Here is a 26,396-nt window from a genome sequence, read left to right on the forward strand (position 1 = left end):
TTGTGAATAATACGGCAGTTTAATTGTGAACAGCAAGGCCCCAAAAAACAGAAGTGGTATTAAGGCAGGTAATCTGTTTTCACCACCATAGCAATCTGAAAGAAAAATAACATTGCTAGAAGTGTTCAGTGCATTTTGCAGCATTTGTGGAAAGTGAAATGCAGTTTTAATCTTCAAATCAAAATGACTTGAAATGTTATGTCTCATTCTACCCCCACAAATGCTGCCTGAACTGATGAGTATTATGGCATGTTTTGTTTTATGATTTTGTTTTGTGGAATTCTTTTTGAAGTTTTTGTGTCCATGTAAGTACATCTCAGTTGACACACACTGAAAATTCAGTGGAATGTTTCTGATTATGTATAATCTATACAGTAGGAGACCAGCTATTTCTATTTGATTCCTTAAAGCTGATGCAAATCTTTCTCCCTATGTCAAGGAAAAAGGGTGGTGCAGTTTCCTGTAATTCTATCATACAGCCCACAATGTAGTTTAATCTGAAAAATAAGAATGCAGGCAGTACATTGTTTGCAGTTCAAGCTTTGTATAGGCCCTTCTTTGTAAATGTGCACTAGACATAATCTAGAGCCAAAAGTATGCCATCCTTAGAGCCTTACAAATTGAATGTATGAATATTTTCATAGTGCAGGCACATTTTTTCTTTCTTAGATAAAATAAGTATATTCATCATAGGTGATCTGTATGTAGTATCCAAATCTATATTTGAAATGCTCTGCATGTTCCGTGTGCAATCAAGTGCATCCTATTGCAGCAGTTCTCAATAACACCTAAAGCAGTTGTTACTCAGACTAGTTTCATTTTTGTGGAATTCTTTTTGAAGTTTTTGTGTCCATGTAAGTACATCTCAGTTGACACACACTGAAAATTCAGTGGAATGTTTCTGATTATGTATAATCTATACAGTAGGAGACCAGCTATTTCTATTTGATTCCTTAAAGCTGATGCAAATCTTTCTCCCTTTAATACATAATAAATATGTAGACCAAACAAAACATCTCTAATTATGGATATACATACTTTCCATGTTAAGTACCAGCTATAAAATATTTCTTGCAAAAAGGCTGACAACTACTATTTGTTCTTTGAATCAACGGAATTCAGAGATTAGTCTTTCAATATATCCAAAATATAACTGAAAATTAACATTTTCCTTGATGGCTATGATGGAGTATGTTCAGTAATTATATAAAACAAAACTCCAATCAGTATCAAATGCGATATATTGGATATTTTACAAAACTTAGTCCATGGAATATGCGGCATTTAAACCAAAATGTCACAATTTTTTAGTAAGGGTATCCACCATAGTGACCCTGTTGATGATATCCATCTTGGTAACCATGGTAGCCATATCCATATTCATCCTCTGGGCAACGCATACCCAAAGACTGTTGAATGGCCATTTCCTGTCGGCGAAGTTGCATGGAGTCAACAAGGTCATACACAATGGCCATATTCCACATTGGGGTTGGATACCACGACTTGACATTTCCATCCTTACCAACCAGGAGCATTGAGAAATACTCTGGGCTCACTTGGAAATAATTCCTTAGGTCTTTTACCAAGGACGGTGAGAGATCTTCACGATCAACAGATGAAGTTCCTGTAAATACAGCGAACAAAGTCAATTCATCTCACCAAACATACACTTTAAAAGATTCTTCAGCTGAAATGCAATTTCAGTGCAACTCCATCTAGTAATACATTTTTATTGGAAGTACTCAATTAATAAATAACAATATCTTATAAGAATGAAGATTCTATTATAAAATTCAACGATTATCCTTACTATTAACAAATTATATATTCTGTTCTGAGATAGACTATATTCAGCTTTATATGCACTTATACAAATTTATTTTGCTTAGAATTAGAAATGGCATATCAAAAGTTTAAAATTTCAATCTTTGCATCAAAATATATTAAAATAGTCACATTTTAAAACTTTTTAAATGTTGTGTTCAGTTACTGTAATATTTGTATGGCATTGCTGTTGGAATATTCGTCTTATAAATATCTCAATAGAGAACAGCAAATATTACAAAAACTCAGTTTCTGTACTCTTTATAAAATACTTGACGCTTGCCTTGTTTGGAATGTCTCCCAAGTAGAAATGACTTATAGAGCCATAAATTTCAATGCAGTACAATATAATGAACCACAATATTTCCTCCTAACGGTATCTCATTGCATGAGAACCAGAAGAAAGCATTTTCTCACAGGATTTCTGCATTAAGATTGGCTATGTTCTTGATTTTTAGCTTTTGAACAGAAGACTGACAGCTATGGAATTAGCAAAATAAGAGTTTTGAAAACTGCCACATCTGAGAAAAAATTCCTCATGGAGTTCCAAGTTCCTCAAGGTGTGCTTTAGAAGTAGTGAATGGATTTAAACAAACAGTTCTTATACAGGAATTGGGAAACTGTTACTTGTTGAAATCATCATCTTGTTCTCTTCTGCAGAGTATTCAATATTTCAGTAATATTTAAGTACTAATATAAAAATATAGTTTGATCAAGCATTCTTTGTTTTTTATATAATTCATTATGGATTATATGTAAGTTCTGTACGTGAATGGCATACATTAATATGCCACCATATTATATGTGAGCACATCATGAAAGTACAACTAAGAATACACATACTCCCGGCTCCAGGGTCTGTCTTCCAATTAGCTTCTGGAGTTACAAAACATAATAGTGGCAATGAAGTAGTTTTAAAATGAAGCCAAGATGACTACCTATATATTGAAGCGCATTGTGATGTTTGAGTTAAAAAAATGCAGCATGTTTTTCTTCTGGTGGGTGGGGGAGAAGAGAGAGGTTCAATTTTTTTTAAAAAGCACAGCACATGTTTCTTCAGAAGGTAAGAGATATGGTCAAGTTTGAAAAAAAAAAGCAGAAAAAGGACAAAATTCACAGTACTGGGAGGTAATAATAAATTTTAAATAAAAGCAAAAATGGCTGGCTGCAGCAGAATGATAAGATAGAAACATAGAAAATAGGTGCAGGAGTAGGCCATTCGGCCCTTCGAGCCTGCACCGCCATTTATTATGATTATGGCTGATCATCCAACTCAGAACCCAGCCTTCCCTCCATACCCCCTGACCCCTGTAGCCACAAGGGCCATATCTAACTTCCTTTTAAACATAGCTAATGAACTGGCCTCAACAGTTTGCTGTGGCAGAGAATTCCACAGATTCACCACTCTCTGTGTGAAGAAGTTTTTCCTAACCTCGGTCCTAAAAGGCTTCCCCTCTATCCTCAAACTGTGACCCCTCGTTCTAGACCTCCCCAACATCGGGAACAATCTTCCCGCATCTAGCCTGTCCAATCCCTTTAGGATCTTATACGTTTCAATCAGATCCCCCCTCAATCTTCTAAATTCCAGCGAGTACAAGCCCAGTTCATCCAGTCTTTCTTCATATGAAAGACCTGCCATCCCAGGAATCAATCTGGTGAACCTTCTTTGTACTCCCTCTATGGCAAAGATGTCTTTCCTCAGATTAGGGGACCAAAACTGCACACAATACTCCAGGTGTGGTCTCACCAAGGCCTTGTACAACTGCAGTAGTACCTCCCTGCTCCTGTACTCGAATCCTCTCGCTATAAATGCCAGCATACCATTCGCCTTTTTCACCGCCTGCTGTACCTGCATGCCCACTTTCAATGACTGGTGTATAACTGGTTGATGTATACTGAACAAATTGAGCAATGTTTTGAAGAAAATATAATAGCCAATGAAAAGCAAGTGCTAGTGTTACCGAGTGCAATAGGTGGAAAAACATAGTTTGCTTAGAGGTTTGACTGCTCCAGCCAACCCAGCCAAAATGGGCTGTACTGATATCATACACAATGCCAGAACATTTAGAACCAAAACCATTGTTAATCTGCAGAATGCTTTAGGTTTCATAAATTGAATAAAAAGGAAGGGAGTCCATTTCAGCTTACATGGCTGAATGGAAGAAATTGTCTGAGCGTTTTTAGTTTAGTGATGGGTTTAATGATGCATTGAGAGATCATTTAGTTTATGAAATCGTACAAAAAAGCAAACAGCTGCTAGCTGAAGCACATATCACATTTAAAAGAGCAGTTGTATTTGCTGTATCAATAGAAACAGCAGTCAGAGACACTATTGAGTTTCAGACAGGAATGAAAGTGCGCATGAACAAAATTGCAATGTCTAAGCAGAAACCTGCCTGGCCAAACAAGTTTTGTTACCTTTGTGTCAGGGGCTCACACACACTAGACCAATGCAGGTTTAAAGGTAAAATTTGTAGACAGGCAGAAAAGGCAACAAATTGAGACACATCAAAGAACAATTTGGGCAGACAAATATAAATGGACTCCACAGGGAAGAGAAAAAGGTAAAAGGTCAAATTGCAGTTTCACTAAGTGCACTAATCTGTATGCTGTTGATGAAAAATCAGAAAATAATGGGAGTGACACAGGACTATGTAGCCTTGAGATTTATAATGTGAACACATGCAAAACGGCTTCCATCAGAAGTGAATGGCAAATTAATTAAAATGGAATTGGACACTGGTTCGGCTGTTTCAGTCATTAGAAAAAATGAGTTTGAATGGCATTTCGAAGATACTGAACCAAAGCCTGCAGTTTTCCAACTAAGAACTTATACTGGAGAAAAGATAGCTCCTATAGGACTACCATTCATAGCAGCGATTTACAACAACCAACAATCCACATTGGGCTTGTATATGGTAAAAACAGGAAAGTCAGCATTGTGGGGCCATGATTCACAAAGACAACTAATCCATCCACCATTTGCTTGCCACATCCCCTGCAAAAGAATTAACTGAAAGCGAATTAAGAAGAAATAAGAATTCAGCAGTGTCCAAAGGTGGCACTGGAAAACTCAAACATATCAAGGGTAAAATAATGTTAAACAAAAATGCCACACTAAAGTTTTACAAAGTCCTTCTGGGTCCTTATACCATAAAGGAGCCAGTGACCTAGATCACATGGACGTTGAAGGAATTCTTGCCAAGGTTGAGTGGAGCCCGCGGGCAATGTCAGTGGCCCCATTAGCCCAGAAGAATGGGTCGGTCAGGATCTGTGGTGATTTTAAGGTCACCATTAACCCAGTACTGAAAGTACTGCCTCTACCCAGGAGATAGGTTATCTTTGCAAACTTTTCTGGAGGAAAACACTTCAGCAAAGTGGACTTAGCTGATGCCTACCTACAGATGGAGATGAAAGAGAGTCCAAAGTGTTTCTCAACATAAACACTCACAAATGGTTTCATTGCTACAATAGGCTTATTTTTGGAGTAGCATCTGCATCTGCACCTGCACTCTGGCAAAAAGCTGTGGACCAGGTACTGCAAGGCTCCCCAGGTACTCAGTGTTACCTGGATGACATCATTGTTACCAGTGAGGATGACAAGGAGCATCTCCAAAATTTCAAGACTGTTAAAAAGATTAGAAGATTATGGGTTCAAAACATGATGCAACAAGTGTGAATTCTTTAAACTAAGCATCACTTCCTGTGGTCACACCATTGATACACAAGATTTCAAAAGTGTGTTGAGAAAATTCAAGCAGTGGTGGATGCCCCAGGGCCAAAAAGTGTGTCACAGCTGTGGTCCTTTTTAGGATTTGCCTATTACTATAACAGTTTCCTGCCAAACATGGCTACTGTGCTGACCTTTGAACTCATTACGACAGATCAGTTAGGAATGGCAATGTATAAAGCAGTGTGAGGTGGCTTTTGAAAAGACAAAGGAAATGTTGACATCAGACAAGTACTCACACATTATGAGCCATACTGTCTAGAGAAGCTTCCCTGTGACACCTTTCCTTAGGTCTAGGTGCAGTCATGTCACATGCTACGAGTGATGGAAGTGAACACCCATAGCTTTTGTATCACATTCCCTTACTGCTGCAGAGAAAAACCACACACAGATTGACAGAGAGGCCTTGAGTCTGGCTCGGAGTGTAAAATGTTTCAACCAGAACCTGTACGGGAGAGAGTTTACCCTTGTTACTAATCATTGATCACTAGTCCATTTTCAATCCACAGAAGGCTGTTCCACGAACAGCAGCAGCACAAACGCGGAGATGGGCTCTGTTTCTTGGAGGACACAATTACAAGATCAAATTCAAGAGGATGACTAATCATGGAAATGCTGATGGATTGTCCCGTTTACTCTTGGGGATTGAGAGTTGCTGTACGATCCAGGTTGGGAGCTGAAACATTGGAGGAGCTACATGCCAGTTATCTAGGTGTGGTCAAAATGAAAGTGTTGGCTCAAAGCTTTGTCTGGTAGCTTGGAATAGATCAATAGACTGAACAGCTTGCCAAGCACTGTTCAGGATGCCAACATGTGCAGAAGATGCCAAGAGCAGTGCCTCTCCATCCCTGGGAATGGCCTGCATTGCCCTGGCAGAGGATTCATGTGGATTTTGCTGGACCATTCACAGTCACAAATTTCTTGGTAGCAGTGGATGTAGCCACAAAGTGGGCAGAAGTGTTCCCAGTAGTCTCCACTGCAGCCTTGCACACTGCTGATGTGTTGAGAAGCCTCTTCTCAAGGACTGGTGTTCCAGAGCACTTCAGTGACAATGGACCACAGTTTGTTGCGGAATAGTTTCAGTCATTGCTGAAATTGAATGGAGTAAAACATATTACATCTGCACTGTATCACCCAGCAACAAATGGTTTGGTGGAAAGGTTTGTCCAGAGTCTAAAGAACACACTGCAAGCAATGTCAACAGAACACACTATGCTGACACTGAATCAGAAGCTCACCAATTTCCTCCTTGCATATCACAGTGCAGCACACTCTACAACCAAGAACTCACCAGCGATGCTGTTCCTGGGTTGTCCTTGCACTCATGCTTGGATCTCCTCAAACCCAATCTCAGGAGGAGTGTGCAGGACAAATAGCTAAGACGAAGTGAGGGCTCCTCAAACAAGGAGGTTCAACGTTTCACTCCTGGACAAGCTGTCTTATCAAGGGACTACAGAGGTGATCAAAAGTGGGTACTTGGAAAGATTAAGGACAGAACGGTGCACTCTTCTACACAGAGGAGATTGCACCTGATAACGTTTTGAGATGACATTATCAATCGAGGAGAGCAGAGTCAATTGTTAGAAAAGAAAGAAGTCCAGAGCTGTGAGAACCATTTCCTGCGGTCCCAGAGTCAACTCCTAAAACCACCACAGAGGTTTAAATTGTCCCGTTCACAGCCACAAGTCTCACCTGCCAAGCAAAGTGATCCCCCTTGTCAGGAAAGATGCTATCCAACAAGAGTAAGGAATCCTCCACAGTGATTAAATCTTTAGATTTTGTTGGGACAATTTAAAATTTACTATGCTGTGGATGTCTATTTGGTAATTGCATTATATAGTATACTGTATATTCATAGCATTACGTTACAATATTACATTACAATATTCAGAACAATATTTGAGTTGAGATGCATTCTATATTGAGTTGGAGTTTATAGTTCAGCAGGAAGGAGTGTAATGTGTTTACACAGAAACATAGAAAATAGGTGCAGGAGTAGGCCATTCGGCCCTTCGAGCCTGCACCACCATTTATTATGATTATGGCTGATCATCCAACTCAGAACCCTGCCCCAGCCTTCCCTCCATACCCCCTGATCCCCGTAGCCACAAGGGCCATATCTAACTCCCTCTTAAATATAGCCAATGAACCGGCCTCAACTGTTTCCTGTGGCAGAGAATTCCACAGATTCACCGCTCTCTGTGTGAAGAAGTTTTTCCTAATCTCAGTCCTAAAAGGCTTCCCCTTTATCCTCAAACTGTGACCCCTCGTTCTGGACTTCCCCAACATTGGGAACAATCTTCCTGCATCTAGCCCTGTCCAATCCCTTTAGGATTTTATACGTTTCAATCAGATTCCCCCTCAATCTTCTAAATTCCAACGAGTACAAGCCCAGTTCATCCAGTCTTTCTTCATATGAAAGTCCTGCCATCCCAGGAATCAATCTGGTGAACATTCTTTGTACTCCCTCTATGGCAAGGATGTCTTTCCTCAGATTAGGGGACCAAAACTGCACACAATACTCCAGGTGTGGTCTCACCAAGGCCTTGTACAACTGCAGTAGTACCTCCCTGCTCCTGTACTCGAATCCTCTCGCTATAAGTGCCAGCATACCATTCGCCTTTTTCACCGCCTGCTGTACCTGCATGCCCACTTTCAATGACTGGTGTATAATGACACCCAGGTCTCGTTGCACCTCCCCTTTTCCTAATCGGCCACCATTCAGATAATAATCTGTTTTCCTATTTTTGCCACCAAAGTGGATAACTTCACATTTATCCACATTAAATTGCATCTGCCATGAATTTGCCCACTCACCCAACCTATCCAAGTCACCCTACATCGTCTTAACATCCTCCTCACAGCTAACACTGCCGCCCAGCTTCGTGTCATCCGCAAACTTGGAGATGCTGCATTTAATTCCCTCATCCAAGTCATTAATATATATTGTAAACAACTGAGGTCCCAGCACTGAGCCTTGCAGTACCCCACTAGTCACCGCCTGCCATTCTGAAAAGGTCCCGTTTATTCCCACTCTTTGCTTCCTGTCTGCTAACCAATTCTCTATCCACATCAATACCTTACCCCCAATACCGTGTGCTTTAAGTTTGCACACTAATCTCCTGTGTGGGACCTTGTCAAAAGCCTTTTGAAAATCCAAATATACCACCTCCACTGGTTCTCCCCTATCCACTCTACTAGTTACATCCTCAAAAAATTCTATGAGATTCGTCAGACATAATTTTCCTTTCACAAATCCATGCTGACTTTGTCCGATGTTTTCACTGCTTTCCAAATGTGCTGTTATCACATCTTTGATAACTGACTCCAGCAGTTTCCCCACCATTATTTCGGTAATGTAAATATATTGTTTGTTTACATAATTCATTATAGGTTATATGTAAGAAGAAGGTGAATGGCATATGTCATTTCATCATCATGTCTTATGTGAGCACCTCACAAAGGTAAATCTAATTAGACAAGTTTTCTGGACGCTCATGTTTTTCTTTCGATTAGCTTCTGGAGTTACAACACATAACATCTTCCAATAAACATACTGGATTTAGAAAATGTACTGCAAACCACTGGGAAGTTTGAAATTATGTGACAATGAAATCAAAGAGTAACTTCATAGAAAACTGGGTTGTGGACACGACTGGGTGGTGATTGGACATATGACGGTAGGGACGAGTGACTTCAGAGATGTGACTGCAGGCTTGAATGACTTCAGTAATTAAGGTTTGGGGGGAAGAAGAGGAAAATGACCAATTGGAATAAAAAGAGAGGTAAAATTCTTGACGAGTGGACTTTTATGTCTGAAGACAGTTTTAGCTGTTCAATTAAATACAGTATGTTCTTGCCAGTCATGTAAGTGGTCCATATTTCTCAGGTTTGTCCGCAGTCCCAAAATGAAACATGTATAAAAAAAATACCCAGGAAAAACCTGCCCTACATTTTATGCCCTTGTATATGCTTCAGCCAACTTTTTGAAGATAAAGTGAACAATTTATGAAAACAGAATTGTTACAAGTTGATAAGTTAATTCATTTTAATGTCTACAGAACATACACAAAACAGAAATGATTAAGTCTCATTTTGTGTAGAATTGTCCTTGAAAATAATGCCACACACAATTTGCCTTAAAGAGGGTTCCTTTTATCTTTTACCTGTTCACTTTTCAAACTCTTGACTGATCTGTATGGCAGTTGTATTATTGAAATCCTACACAACCTCAACCATATCCTCTCCCAGCCAAGATATTTCACTGCTGATATCACAGAGGCCTTCATAGTTTTATCAACATTGTCCAGACACATTGTATTCATAAAACGAAAGCAAGTTTGTCAATCAGAAAATAATCAATGTCCAGCACTTATTTTTAGTCTTTTGGCTTAAGCATTTTAAAGTGTGAGATCTATCAAATAAAGATTTAGTTCAGTAATTAAGGTTATGTTGGCATTCCTGAAGCATAAACTAATTCTCACATTTACTTTTATGGTAATCCCATATTTCCAAAAGAACTGCCTTGAGATGTTATTTATCAAGAACCAGTAACAGCCTCCACCTTAGAGAGCACTGGAAGGTCTCAAGGGGGCTAAAAAGAGAAAAAAATCACTATAAAGCTTAGTGAGAATCAGCAAAGATTCTGTAAGCTTCTGGGTCATTACTCTTTAATAAAAACATTGTCTGGAAAGAGATAGATTAAACGTCTGTTTTCTGAAAGAAACCTGTAAAAAGAGAAGGAATCATTTATCAAAGGCTTAAAAATGACTCTGAAGTAATGCTGATGACAAGTATGATCAGGAGTTTTATCGTACCGAAAGGAAACCAGACCAATGGATAACAGCATAAAGTAATCCCACCCCTCCATATCCTCATATTTCTAACAGAGGAGGTAACTACTTAAAAGAGATTATTATCATGCTTCTGTCAATTTATAAGACAAAATAAAATGTATTTTTACCTATTTTGAAGTATGAAAATAACATTGATGAAAAGCTAGCCATGAGATGAAATGTAATCATGCAAAATTGTAAAGCTCCCCCTTCTTAGTTGACCCTCTGGGCACAATCATTATTTAATTATAAAACAGCAGCCTGTTTATATTGGAAAATAATGGCTGTCAAAACCAGATGAGTTTCAGCTCAAACAACTGCATCAATATTGTTAAATTGTTTAATGTAAGTAATCTTACCATTAATTGGATAGAGTTCCAAAACCCCTCCAACATCAGTACCCACACCCATCAACTTCAAAACAGCCAAATGACGTAAACCTGAAATATAAGAGATATATTCTCACATTAATCTCAAGGACTAAAATTAGACCACAATACATTAGATCAATTCTGAAAAAAAGAAATTTGGCATTAGGTACTGTATTTAAAAAATTTCTATCAGTTTCAAAATGAACCAATGAGGTCAGCATTCAAAAGTCAGTTTGGAAGCAGAATTAGTACAAAATAAATCACTTTAAAAAAAAACAAGAAAAGTAAATGAAATATATTCATGGATTGAATGATATAAATAAAATCCTGTTAGAATTAAAATTGGAACATCACTTTTCATAAAAGCAAAGCTCAAAGTAAATTTGTTATACAGTACGTTACCATATTATTTTCTTATAGACATTTACAGGAAAAGAAAAATAAAATACAATTTTATGAAAAATGACACATAGACAAGGACAGACAAACAACTAATATGCAAATGAAGAAAACCATGCAAATAATAATAATACTCAGAACACAAGTTGTAAAGAGTCCCTGAAAGTGGGTCCCTAGATCATAGAACTAGTGCAGAGATGTGGCAGAAATCAAAGAACTTGGATGTATTTTAACATGGACAGAATTGAAAAGCTGAGATGCTATGTTAAAAAGCTGTAATGTTACATTAGGCTGAGAGGAGAATGAAGAAATACAAAGGCAATGCTGAAGTAAAAACACAAAATTACAGGGTGATGCTGGAAAGGCGTGTTACATCACAAAAGTATGGGTTTCCTATTATCTTGAACAAAGAATAGACTAACAGACGGTTCTTTCACATGGGATAGAACAAAACCTAAGGTCAAATTGTACGTGGCACAGCAGAGTTTTGTAAGAGATTTCTTTACCAAAGCAATGATTAAAATGTAGCAAACAACAGGAATTCTGCAGATGCTGGAAATTCAAGCAACACACATCAAAGTTGCTGGTGAACGCAGCAGGCCAGGCAGCATCTGTAGGAAGAGGTGCAGTCGACGTTTCAGGCCGAGACCCTTCGTCAGGACTAACTGAAGGAAGAGTGAGTAAGGGATTTGAAAGTTGGAGGGGGAGGGGGAGATCCAAAATGATAGGAGAAGACAGGAGGGGGAGGGATAGAGCCAAGAGCTGGACAGGTGATAGGCAAAGGGGGATACGAGAGGATCATGGGACAGGAGGTCCGGGAAGAAAGACGGGGGGGGGGGGGGACCCAGAGGATGGGCAAGAGGTATATTCGCTTAACATGCTACACATGTCCTTACACTTCCTCCCTTACCACCATTCAGGGCCCCAAACAGTCCTTCCAGGTGAGGCAACACTTCACCTGTGAGTCGACTGGGGTGATATACTGCGTCCGGTGCTCCCGATGTGGCATTTTATATATTGGCGAGACCCGACGCAGACTGGGAGACTGCTTTGCTGAACATCTACGCTCTGTCCGCCAGAGAAAGCAGGATCTCCCAGTGGCCACACATTTTAATTCCATATCCCATTCCCATTCTGACATGTCTATCCACGGCCTCCTCTACTGTAAAGATGAAGCCACACTCAGGTTTTAGGAACAACACCTTATATTCCGTCTGGGTAGCCTCCAACTTGATGGCATGAACATCGACTTCTCTAACTTCCGCTAAGGCCCCACCTCCCCCTCGTACCCCATCTGTTACTTATTTTTATGCACACATTCTTTCTCTCACTCTCCTTTTTCTCCCTCTGTCCCTCTGAATATACCTCTTGCCCATCCTCTGGGTCCCCCCCCACCCCTCTGTCTTTCTTCCCGGACCTCCTGTCCCATGATCCTCTCGTATCCCTTTTGCCTATCACCTGTCCAGCTCTTGGCTCCATCCCTCCCCCTCCTGTCTTCTCCTATCATTTTGGATCTCCCCCTCCCCCTCCAACTTTCAAATCCTTTACTCACTCTTCCTTCAGTTAGTCCTGACGAAGGGTCTCGGCCTGAAACGTCGACTGCACCTCTTCCTAGAGATGCTGCTTGGCCTGCTGCGTTCACCAGCAACTTTGATGTGTGTTGATTAAAATGTAGCACTCAGGCACATCAGTGGTTGACGTGGATAGTTTGGATGCGTAAGAGCAAAACAAGCAGAGGGTTATTCTGAGAGAATTTATGGAAGGATGGGAAGAGGCATACGTGGGAGGAAAATCTGTTACTATGATATACTCTATATAAATATATAAAGTTAGATAAAATATGCTATACAAATAAATCCAATATTGATAGGGTGAGAAGATGAACGATGAGTTGAGTTGAGTTGAGTTGAGGTGAGCTGAGGGTTACGTGCCATTTCAATAGTGCCTAGACCAGTTTGCCTGTACTGTGCTGAGCAATAGTCTTACGCACATATATATAGCTAGGTGAATAAGGCTTTTGAACAGTACTGTAGTAATTTTCTGCATTGCACTGTACTGCTGCCACAAAAAAACCAACAAATTTCATGACGTTTGAGTGATGATAAACCCAATCCTGATATGGGTCTCTACTGTGGACTGAGAGTGGGAACGGGGCAGGGAGAGGGGAATCATGGTTGGCAAAAGGGGAAGGGAGAGGGGAAGGAGTGGGAGGCACCAGAGAGACATTCTGTAATGATCAGTAAACCAATTGTTTGAAATCAAATGATTTTGCCTGGTATCTCAGGGCGGGGTGAGTCTGCACCTGCACCACCCCCATCCCTGGCACTCCTTCTCTGCCGCCTGTCCCACAGACCTCCCGCAGTTCTCCACCCTTGCCATTCCCAACATCCTTTGCTCCCAGCAGATTTACAAGCTCACTCTCCTCTCCATCTTGCCAAATTCAGTACTGTGCAAAAGTCTTAAGCACCCTAGCTATACTTATGTGCCTAAGGCTTTTGCACTGAGCTTTTGTGTATATTTTATGTAAATATCTGAAATGATTACATAGGGTTTATTATTCCCTACAATAGTGCGGCCAATTGAAGGGGCACTGTTAATAGTTTTTCAGAGGGAACAATCAAAAGACATTCACTGAATATAGGAACAACTTGCAGAAGCAGCTCACCAGACTCCTTTGAATTCTAGTTAAGCAGAATCTTCCACAGAATAAACTGCACAACATTTGACAAATGACCTCCTACTGGATATTGGTTTGGGAATTAAACAGTTAGATTATTCTTACACGTTATATTTTGGATTATTCAGGTTAGTTACAATAAGAATGACTGCAATTGTTATCTTTCATTCTATCTAAAATGTATCATCGGTAAGCAGCAGAACACTTTGAACGTTGACAGCAATGTATCGCCAATGTTAGTCCTCCAGGTGATATAAGGATACACATATTGATCAATCAGAAAGCTGAATTTTACCCAGGTTGCAAGCTTGTGAACTTAAGGCATAAAGCTGATGTTGATAAGCCCATTCTTCATCGTTCGGAGTAGAAATAATGAATAAACGTCTCCTCCAGCGGAATCTAAGAGAGAAAAAAGCCCATGAAAACAGTTATTTCTTTATTCTTAGCTCCATAGCCAGATGGTGTACAGAAGCCCCAAGGTAACTTGGTATCTTGCGTCATCAACACAGAAAGGCAGAAAAACTTGTCTTTTCTACACAAGTGTTTCTTAATTTAAAATAGTCAATTATTTAGGAAGCACCTTCACATATTTTACTTTCTTAGAATCACAAGATGCTTGGAGAACACCAGACAGAAAGACAAGTTTATATATCAAAAATATCACAATATTTGTAAGCTATTAAGATAGGAGAATCTAAGCCAATCTGTTTTTGTTTTCACAATTGATCTGATTCATAAAATACTACAGCATGGAGATGACTGTACCTGGTTCTACCACCTTCTCTGGCAGTTTGTTCCATACACCTGTTAACTGTGTGAAAACTTGCCCTTCAGATATCCTTTAAGTATTTCCCCCCCATCACCTACAACCCATGCCTTCAGGTTTTAGTCTCCGTTATGCCCCTGTAAGGATTAAAAGGACATTTTGTGCCTGAGGATTTTAATCAAATAAAATCGGTGCTCCCGATGTGGCCTTTTATATATTGGCGAGACCCGACGCAGACTGGGAGACCACTTTGCTGAACATCTACGCTCTGTCCGCCAGAGAAAGCAGGATCTCCCAGTGGCCACATATTTTAATTCCACATCCCATTCCCATTCTGACATGTCTATCCACGGCCTCCTCTACTGTAAAGATGAAGCCACACTCAGGTTGGAGGAACAACACCTTATATTCCGTCTGGGTAGCCTCCAACCTGATGGCATGAACATCGACTTCTCTAACTTCCGCTAAGGCCCCACCTCCCCCTCGTACCCCATCTGTTACTCATTTTTATGCACACATTCTTTCTCTCACTCTCTTTTTTCTCCCTCTGTCCCACTGAATATATCTCTTGCCCATCCTCTGGGTCACCCCCCTCCTCTTGTCTTTCTTCCCGGACCTCCTGTCCCATGATCCTCTCGTATCCCCTTTTGCCTGTCACCTGTCCAGCTCTCGGCTCTATCCCTCCCCCTCCTGTCTTCTCCTATCGTTTTGGATCTCCCCCTCCCCCTCCAACTTTCAAATCCCTTACTCACTCTTCCTTCAGTTAGTCCTGACGAAGGGTCTCGGCCTGAAATGTCGACTGCACCTCTTCCTACAGATGCTGCTTGGCCTGCTGCGTTCACCAGCAACTTTGATGTATGTTGCTTAAGTTTTAATCATATATATTTGTGTTCAGTTTATACCCATTGATATTTGATACAGTAATTTGTTTTTTTAATCATTATTCTTAATAAATTCGGCAGTTAAGTGAGTTCGGTCTTCAACTTTCACCTCTGTAATTCAACTCCATATCCGTTCTAGGTACATGAGACAAAATTCTCCACAGGCTGCTGGAATCAAGTCTTCATTTTGAAACATATTTGACCCACAGACCACTGGAAGGTTGGTGTGGAAAATAGGATAATGTCATACTATGTTCTAGGGCTAAGAAATGTTCTGGATATACCAACTAGTGGAGTGGTGTCACAGCAACAACCTTGCACTCAGCGTCAGTAGGATGAAAGAGCTGATTGTGGACTTCAGGAAGGCAAAAGAAGACATACCAATCCTCATTGAGGAACCAGAAGTGGAGAGAGTGAGCAGTTTCAAGTTCCTGGGTGTCAAGATCTCTGAGGACCTAACCTGGTCCCAACATATTGATGCAATTATAAAGGAGGCAAGAAAGCGACTATACTTCATTAAGAGTTTGAAGAGATGTCAACAAAAACACTCAAAAACTTCTATAGATGTACCATGGAGTGAATTCTGACAGGCTGCATCGCTGTCTGGTATGGGGGGTGGGGGATGTCTACTGCACAGGACCGAAATGAGCTGCAGAGGGTCGTAAATTTAGTTGCCTCCATCTTGGGTTCTAGCCTACAAAGTACCCAGGACATCTTTATGGAGCGATGTCTCAGAAAGGCACCATCAATTATTAAGGACCACTAGCTCCCAGGGCATGCCCTTTTCTCATTGTTATCATCAGGTGGGAAGTACAGAAGCCTGAAGACACACACTCAGCGATCCAGGAACAGCTTCTTCCCCTCTGCCATCCGATTCCTAAATGGACATTGAATCTGTGAACACTACCTCACTTTCTTAATATTATTTCTGTTTATGCACAATTTTTAATCTGTTCAATATACATATACTGTAATTTATTTATTCATTTCTTCTATATTATGTATTGCATTGGACTGCTGCTGCTAAGTTAACAAATTTCACGATACATGCTAGTGATACTAAACCTGATTCTGTTTCTGATTCTGATGTGAAATAAATTTCTTCCTTTATTATTTTCTAAATTCTTCTGAGTAATCAGTTATGGTGACTATCTGCTGGAATTAAATGAAAATGAGAGGGAAGTTGATTAAAACACATCAGATTTTTAAGGGTCTTGACTGGTGAAGGGTTACAGATGTTTCCTCTTGGGGAAGAATCTAGAACTAGGGGGCTACTGTTTTAAAAATTAAAAATTAGAGGTGGCCCATTTAAGACAGTGTTGAGATGATTTTATTTTCTTTCGTAGGATTCACTCTTGAAAAGTGCACGTATTTTGTGGCATGTAAAGAGTCAGTAACCATTGCCGGATGCTTTTCTCCATCTTTCCCCGTGTGTCCTTACTTTCTGGGCTCATGCAGGAAGACCAGCCATTTAGTTGACATATCATAGGTTCACAATGCTCATCCAACTATACCATGACTGTCTTCAACAAAGATCCAATTTTAAGCCCATAGTGATCAACATATCGAGAACAATATGCTGCCTTTACTTAATCTACAATATAACCATTATGAAACTAATCAACTTGCCACAGATAACTGAAGGGGCAAATATAAGACCATAAGACATAGGAGCAGAATTAGGCCATCTGGCCCATCGAGTCTGCTCTACCATTCAATCATGGCTGATCCCCTCCTCAACCCCACTCCCCAGCCTTCTCCCTGTAACCTTTGATGTTGTGGCCAATCAAGAACCTATCAATCTCTGCCTTAAATGTACCCAACACCTGGCCTCCACAGGTAACAACTTCCATAAATTCACTACCATCCCGCTAAAGAAATTTCTCCACATCTCTGTTTAGAATGGACACCCCTCTATCCTGAGGCTGTGCCCTCTTGTCCTAGAAACATGGGAAACATCCTTTCCACATCCGTTGTCTAGGCTTTTCAACATTCAAAAGGTTTCAATGAGATCCCCTCCCCATCCTTTTACATTCCAGTTAGTACAGACCCAGAACCATTCAAATGTTCCTTATACGACAACTCTTTCATTCCCGGAATCATCCCTGTAAACCTCCAATGACAGCACGTCTTTTCTTAGATAAGGAGTCCAAAACTTCAAAGTTCTCAAGGTGAAGTCCTCACCAGCGCCTTATAAAGCCTCAGCATCACATCCCTGCTGTTACATTCTAGATCTCTTGGAATGAATGCTATCATTGCACTTGGGAATTTGACACAGTTATATTATAAGACATTTGCTGAACTGATATTGTTTCCCATAGAAAGTCTAATACATAGAACCATAACATGGCAGAAAGAATGATGCAACAGAAAGAAAATATAATTAAATCAGCTTTCAGATCTTTTGTTGAAAATAATGGCTTCACAATATAATTTAAAGGGCAGCAAGAGGCTTCAGGTGCTGGAAATCTGAAATAACAACTGCGGACCAGTTCTGGCATTTTCTTTGCCGTTTTGTAATTTTATACAAACTGCAGAATGGTATGAAACATAGTTTTGTTTCCATAGATGGAAATAATAGATGTTTAGTGACAGAGATTCACTGTATATTTGCAATTTTTCTCCCGTTACTTGCCATGAAAGGCAAATTTTAGTTATAATTTCAAATTCAAGTTCATTTCAACTATTGTAGTTTAAAAGAGTGTCGGCAATTTCAGGGATCAGGAGATAAATAACCAGACAATATAAAACTGCTTTAAATTAGGCACTGAAATAAATCACTCTCATTTTATCACACAATTGCTTTAAGACAGTACATACCTAGCCAAGAAATTTTCTAGCGATCTTGGTTTGTCTTCATTCTTGCATTGTAGTCCTTCCTTCTTCTGTTTCTCCATTTCTGTGATCCTTGTTGTAAAAGTGTCAATCAAATCAAAGACAGACTGCATTGCAATTGGTACTTCATAGTGTTGCTGTCAATACAGATAATCATGACTAATGTTATTATCTGTACAGTGAAGCATTCATTTATCCAGGAAAGCAAGATACAATAGCAATACATCATTTCAGTACTCTATATTTTCATATGCACATTTAATTCAGTATGCATTTAAACTCAGTGGCCACTTTATTAAGTACACCTGCTGGCTACTGCAAGTATCTAATCAGCCAATCACGTGGCAGCAACTTAATGCATAAAAGCATGCAGACATGGTCAAGAGGTTCAGTTGTTATTCAGACCAAACATCAGAATGGGAAAGAAATGTGATCTAGGTTATCTTGATTGTGGAGTGATTGTTGGTGCCAGATTGGGTGGGGGGGGGGGTGGTTTGAGTATCTCAGAAGCTCCTGGGCTTTTCACACACAATAGTTTTGAGAGTTTGTGCCTTGTTAATAAGAGATCAGAGAACGGCCAAACTGGTTCAAGCTGACAGGAAGGCGTTAGTAACTCAGATAACCATGTCTTACAACAGTGGTGTGCAGAAGAGCATCTCTGCATACACAACACATGAAACATTGAAGTGGTTCAGCAGCAGAACCATGAACATACACTCAGTGGCCACATTATTAGATACAGGGGTACCTAATAAAGTGGCCACTGGGTGTACATGGTACACTTAACACAGTAAAATATTTCAAGCCTCTTCACACCAGCTGACTTGTACCAAAATCAACACTAAATCAAAGGACTTTAGCAGACATGACCAAAACGTAACCAAGGGCCTCTGATTTATCGAGCATCTGCAAAAAGAAATGAGAGCTTCTTAAGTGGAAGGGGTGACCAGTTTCAAGTTTCTGGGTGTCAACATCCCTGAGGACCCATCCTGGGCCCAACATATTGATGCAATTGCAAAGAAGGTAGGGCAGCGGCTAGGTTTCATCAGAAGTTTGAGGAGAATTGGTATGTCACCAGAGACACTTGCAAATTTCTACAGAGTTACCATGGAGAGCATTCTAACTGGTTACATCACGGTTTGGTATGGGGAGGGGGCCACTGCACAGAATCAGAAAAAGCTGCAGAAAATTGTAAATTCAGCTAGCTTCATCATGGGCACCAGCTTCCCCAAAACCCAGGACACCTCAGAAAGGCAGCATTCATCATTAAGAATCCCCATCACTCAGGACATGCCCTCTTCCCATTGCTACTATCAAGGAGGTGGTACTGGAGACTGAAGACAATGTTTTAGAAACAGCTTCTTCCCTTCTGCCATCAGATTTCTGACTGGACCCATGAACACTATTTCACTATTTCCCTTCATTTTTGCACTACTTATTTAATGTTATTATGTATTGCAATGTACTGCTGCCACAAAACAACATACACCAGTGATATTAAACCTGATTCTGAGGTTGACTGGTGGTAACATTCAGAGAGGGAATTTCTGACCTTTAATACAATTGGCTCAAGGACACAGGGAGTGGAGATTAAGGAAAAAGGTGTAACTAAAAGGACACAGGATTTGCACAGATGCAGGGTTGAAAGAAGCAAGGCCATGGATGGATTTGAATTCCAGGTTAATCACATCACTGCCAACAAAATGCTGGAGGAACTCAGGAGGTCAAGCAGCATCTATGGAAATGAATAAAAAGTCAACGTTTTGGGCTGAGACCCTTCATCAGGACTGGAAAGGAAAGGAGAAGAAGTCAGAATAAAGTGGCGGGGGAGGGGAAGGAGTACAAGCTAGAAGACGATAGGTGAAGTCAGGTGGGTGGGGGTGGATGCAAGAAGTAATGAGGTGATAGGTAGAAAAGGCAAAGGGCTAGAGAAGAAGGAATCCGAGATAGGAGAGGAGAGTGGACCATGGAAGGAAGGTATAGACGAGGTGCTCCCAGAGGAGGTTATAGTTAGGGAAGGAGAAAAGGAGAGGTGAGATGGGAGCCAGGGTGGGAAATATAAGAAGAGGGGGGTGGAGGGGGAAATATTACTGAAAGAGAGAAATTGATGCTCATGTCATCAGATTGGAGGCTACGCAGATGGAATATACAGTAAGGTGTTGCTCCACTAACCCGAGGGTGATCTCATCATGGCAGTAGAGGAGACCATGGACTGACTTGTCATGATGGAAATGGGGATTGGAATTAAAATGGTTGGCCATCAGGGAAATCCGGCTTTTTGTAGATGGAGCAAAGTTGTTCAACAAAGTGGTCTCCTGAATCTATGTTGGGTCTCACCAATGTAAAGGAGCACTGGATACAGTAGGTAACCCCAACAGATTTGCAGGTTAAGCATTGTTTCACCTGGAAAGACTGTTTGGGGCCCCGAATGGAGGAGAGGTTGGAGATGAATGGGCAGGCATAACACTTATACAGGGATAAGTGCTAGGAAGGAGATTAATGGAGAGGGACCAATGAACAAGGGAATCATGGCGTGAGCGATTCCTGCAGAAAGAGGAGAGTGGGGGGGGGGAGGGTGGCAAAGATGCGTTTTGTGGTAGGATCACTCTGACTTGAACTGCCAGTTAACAATAAACATTAAAAGCAAAATCTTTCAATCGTTCTGATGAAGGTCTTTTATAAGTTCAGATTTACGACACTTATGGGTTTTCTTATCTTTAGAAATTGCAGATGATGTGCTATCTAACTGGAACAATGGGACGTGTGCACCATCATTCAATACACTGACACAGTGGATTCCCTGTAAGATTTCTTACTTGCATAAACTATGCAATCTAAGCACAATCCTATCTGGTCTATCAAAACTCATGAATACAATGAGGAATCTAGAAGAGTTATGGAAGCTTTTTGAAATACTACAACCTCAAGCACAATGGAAGGGAAAGACATTCCAGCTGCCAAGTGCATGGGAAATGGAAAATTCTTGCTCATGCATGACCAGTCTCATAGAAGCTCCACTTGAAGCCATTCTAGATGAATTGAGGCAAAATTATTGCTATTTTCTTCAGAATAAAAGGTAAACTCCACTGAACAGTGGTCCAGGTAACCTGCCAGGCTGAACTCCATTGGCCAAAACACCATCAGCAAATTCCAGAAAAAATCTCAATAAATAATTAATTGCCAATATGGGGATGACTTCCCAGCTGACAGTTCTTGAACCAATCAGAAAAACCCTGATGACTTTAGTTTAGCAACATAATGATCACTTTTCACTAGAGTTTGTTATTCTAATTGTTAAAAAAAATTGTGTATAATTTACGCTTTTCTAGTAAACCCTGTTTATATGACTGTAATGTACCTGTGATGCTGGTGCAAATAAGTTTTCCATTGCATCTATGCCTACATGTACTTGCATATGACAATAAACAACCTTGACTTTGACTGTTTCATCGTAACCTTTTAAATATTTTTTGCATCCTAGTATAGGCATCCATACAGCATGGTACCATGCATTCTATCTACTGTAGGATATGAAGCTGGGATATCCATTTCAAATGACTGTCATATTGAGATTTTGAAAATGACTGCACTGCTAGATCCGGTTCAAACCGAGCCATCAAGTTCACTGATGATGTACACAGCGGCTGGCCTCATCGACGGCAATGATGAGATGGCATCCGGAGAGGAGGTAGGGTGGTCGATGGAATGGTGCGAGCATAACAACTTGAGTCTCAATGTGGACAAGACCAAAGAGATTGTTGTGGACAGTTTGGAAGGTGACCACTCCTCACTGCACCTACACAGCTCATCCATGGAGTAAGTTAGAAGCACAAAGTATCTGGGAGCGCACATAATGGATGATCTCATCTGGTTCCTCAGCGTCACCACTTCTGTCAGGAAAGTACAGCAACGTTTCCACTTCCTGAGGAGATTGAGGCTCCTCCCCCCATTTTCTAACCAATCTTTAGAGAAACAGCTTCTCTCCCCAGGTTGTAAGGCTACTGAACCCCCTGCCACCACCCAGGTCACTTCACACATGAAGCTCCAGTAGAGCTATACTGTTTACTTTGGTCACATATGCACCTTACTATTTGTTAATTTAGTAGTGGTAATATTATTTTATGTGTTATGTGTGTGTATTGTGTGTACTGTGTTGTGGAGGAATATTATTCCATTTGGCAGTTTACATGTGTACAGTTGAATGACAATAAACTTGAACTTATTACAATTTGTTGATCTAAAATACACTATGGAAAAATCCAGCAACTGCATTTATATGTTTGTTTAGCAAAGCCATTCTGCATTGCAAAAGAGGCATCTGGAGCAGATTTTTCTGCAGCCTAGCTCCATGTTAGATTGTGGATATTCAATCTCCTGCCAGATGAAATTTTACTTCTACTTTTAAGGCAATGGTTTGTCCAGCTTTATGTGTTGGAGCACAGGACAGGTGAGTAATCCAAAAAGACTCTTCAAATATTTCCGACACCTCCCTCCCCTTTCTAGATCTTTCTGTCTCTATCTCTGGAGACAGCTTATCTACTGATGTCTACTATAAGCCTACTGACTCTCACAGCTATCTGGACCATTCCTCTTCTCAATCTGTCTCTTGCAAAAATGCCATACCCTTCTTGCAATTCCTCCGTTTCCGCCGCATCTGCTCTCAGGATGAGGCTTTTTATTCCAGGACGAGGGAGATGTCCTCCTTTTTTAAAGAAAGGAGCTTCCCTTCCTCCACCATCAACTCTGCTCTCAAACGCATCTCTCCCATTTCACACACATCTGCTCTCACCCCATCCTCCTGCCACCCCACTAGGAATAGGGTTCCCCTGGTCCTCACCTACCACCCCACCAGCCTCCGGGTCCAACATATTATTCTTCGTAACTTCTGCCACCTCCAACGGGATCCCACCACTAAGCACATCTTTCCCTCCCCCCACTCTGCTTTCCACAGGGATCGCTCCCTACGCGACTCCCTTGTCCATTCGTCTCCCCATCCCTCCCCACTGATCTCCCTCCTGGCACTTATCCTTGTAAGCGGAACAAGTGCTACACATGCCCTTACACTTCCTCCCTTACCACCATTCAGGGCCCCAGACAGTCCTTCCAGGTGAGGCAACACTTCACCTGTGAGTCGGCTGGGGTGATATACTGCGTCCGGTGCTCCCGATGTGGCCTTCTATATATTGGTGAGACCCGACGCAGACTGGGAGATCGTTTTGCTGAACATCTACACTCTGTCCGCCAGAGAAAGCAGAATCTCCCAGTGGCCACACATTTTAATTCCACATCCCATTCCCATTCTGACATGTCTATCCACGGCCTCCTCTACTGTAAAGATGAAGCCACACTCAGGTTGGAGGAACAACACCTTATATTCTGTCTGGGTAGCCTCCAACCTGATGGCATGAAGATTGACCTCAGACCTGCTAATGCCCCACCTCCCCCTTGTACCCCATCTGTTATTTATTTATATACACACATTCTTTCTCTCTCTCTCTCCTTTTTCTCCCTCTGTCCCTCTGACTATACCCCTTGCCCATCCTCTGGGTTTTTTCCCCCCCTTCCCCTTTTCCTTCTCCCTGGGCCTCCTGTCCCATGATCCTCTCATATCCCTTTGCCAATCACCTGTCCAGCTCTTGGCTCCATCCCTCCCCCTCCTGTCTTCTCCTATCATTTCGGATCTCCCCCTCCCCCTCCCACTTTCAAATCTCTTACTAGCTCTTCCTTCAGTTAGTCCTGACGAAGGGTCTCGGCCCGAAACATCGACTGTACCTCTTCCTACAGATGCTGCCTGGCCTGCTGCGTTCACCAGCAACTTTGATGTGTGTTGTTCAAATATTACTGCTCATTTTGTCTGCAGCCAGACAGTCACTGATAAAGGGCTTCTCCTTAAAGACAACACGACAATCCAATACCCAAGTGACATAAAGTGTGTCAGGATCAACTACTCATACAGTACCATACCAAAGTCCTAAGCACATACGTGAATAAGGCTTTTGCACAGTACTGTAGTAATTTTATGTATTACACTGTACTGCTGCAAAAAAAAAGCAAATTTCATAATATATTAACCAATACAACCAATCGACAGATGACGCAATAGACAATACTTTACATACTGTCCTTACACATCTGAGAAGAAGAACGCTTATGTGATAATGCTGTTCTCTGTTCAGCATTCAACACCATAGTTCCATCCAGGCTCGACAAGAAGCTCAGAGACCTTGGTCTGGACCGTCTTGTGCAGCTGGATCCCGGACTTCCTCTCAGATCACCAGCAGGTTGTAAGAGTGGGCTCTCTCACCTCCAGCCCTCTAACTCTCAATACAGGAGCCCCTCAGGGCTGTGTACTGAGTCCCCTCCTTTATCCCTGTATACCCGTGACTGTATCGCCACCTATAGCTCCAATCTGCTAATTAAATTTGCCGCCAACACTACATTGATTGGCCTTAACAATAATGAGGTGGCCTACTGGGAAAAAGTCATCTCTCTGACACAGTGGTGTCAAGAAAACAACTTCTCCCTCAATGTCGCAAAAACAAATTTGCCGGTTGTGGATTACAGGAGGAATGGAGACGGGCTAACCCCTGTTAACATGAATGGATCTGGGGTTGAGAGGGTAAACAGCTTTAAGTTCCTCAGCATACACATCACCAAGGACCTCACATGGTCTGTACACACCAGTTGTGTGGTGAAAAAGGCACAACAGTGCCTCTTTCACCTCAGACAGTTAAGGAAGTTTGGTATGGGCCCCCAGATCCTTTCTACAGAGGAACAATTGAGAGCATCCTGACTGGCTGCATCACTGCCTGATATGGTATCTGTGTCTCCCTTAATCACACGATTCTGCAGAGAGTGGTGCGGGCAGCCCAGCGCATCTGTAGTTGTGAACTTCCCATGATTCAGGACATTTATAAGGATAGGTGTGTGAAAAGGGCCTGTAGGATCTTTGGGGACCCAAGTCAACACAACCGCAATTTATTCAAGCTGCTACCACCCAGGAAGCCATACCGCAGGATAAAAACCAGGACCAACAGGTTCCAGGACAGCTTCTTCCACCAGGCCATCGGACTGATGAACTCACACTGATTTGCGAGTACTCTATATTGCATTGACTGTTCTATTTATTACAAATTACTATGACTGCACATTTAGATGGAGACATAACGTGAAGATTTTTACTCTTCATGTCTGTGAAGGATGTAAGAAATAAAGTCAATTCAATTAATGATCAACCTGATTCTGATATGGGTCTCTATTGTGGACTGAGAGTTGGAAGGGGGCAGGGAGAGGGGAGTCATTGTTGGGAAAAGGAGAAGGTAGAGGGGACCGAGTGGGAAGCACTAGACAGACATTCTGTAATGATCAATAAACTAATTGTTTAGAATCAAATGACCTTGCCTGGTGTCTCTGAGCGTAACCCCGGCATTCCTTCTCTGCCGCCCGTCCCACACCCTCCCGCGGTGCTCCACCCTCCCCATTCCCAACATCCTTTGCTCCCGCCAGATTTACAAACTCACTTCCTGCTCCACGTTGAAAAATACAATATTTTGCAGGTCTTAGGCCCTCCAGCTATGTATATGTGCCTAAGACTTTTACACAGTACTGTGTAATTGCAGGGCCAATGGTCAGACTATCTTATAAACCAGTAAAAAGAGACGTAGCGGCCATTGACCGCCATGAAACTCTGCAACCACCTTTTGCACCAATGCTTCAGAGGGTGGTTTAAAAGTTTCATCCAAAAACACGAGTTCTACAGAGAAGATAAGAGATTCAAATCATTGTCAATTACTCAAACCTGGTGAACTAACTGCTTGCATTTTGAACTCTGTCCAGAAAATTTGTTAGTTTTTTTTGAGAATTAAAGAGCCGCATTGTAGCAGATGTACGACTGAGCAACTGAATGCCCCAGAGGAAATATAATACACATGTTTCATGGTACAAGATGCTGTTCCAACATCAATACCATGTGGAGAGTTAGTTGAGTGTTGATTCATTTATTATTTTTGTATCCTTGGAGACATAAGTGAAACATTCTGGAGTCAAGTGAGATATAGGATGTTAATCTTTCGGTGCAT

The 26,396-nt window shown here is 41.2% G+C and overlaps 1 protein-coding gene across 1 annotated transcript in view; it reads right to left on the reverse strand.

Annotated features, from left to right (window-relative positions):
* Window positions 1-433: 433 nt before the first annotated feature.
* The window catches only part of ccdc80 (coiled-coil domain containing 80), a 42,930-nt gene continuing 16,967 nt past the window's right edge, over window positions 434-26,396 (reverse strand). Inside the window, exons 4-7 of the mRNA XM_063050772.1 lie at window positions 18,304-18,455; window positions 14,132-14,235; window positions 10,749-10,829; window positions 434-1,624 (exon numbers count right to left, since the gene is read on the reverse strand). Coding sequence (XP_062906842.1) covers window positions 1,308-1,624; window positions 10,749-10,829; window positions 14,132-14,235; window positions 18,304-18,455 — 654 coding nt within the window. The 3' untranslated portion in view covers window positions 434-1,307. The remainder of the gene's footprint in view (window positions 1,625-10,748; window positions 10,830-14,131; window positions 14,236-18,303; window positions 18,456-26,396) is intronic.

Source organism: Mobula hypostoma, chromosome 6 (genome assembly GCF_963921235.1).
Source record: "Mobula hypostoma chromosome 6, sMobHyp1.1, whole genome shotgun sequence".
Classification (NCBI taxonomy): Eukaryota; Metazoa; Chordata; class Chondrichthyes; order Myliobatiformes; family Myliobatidae; genus Mobula; species Mobula hypostoma.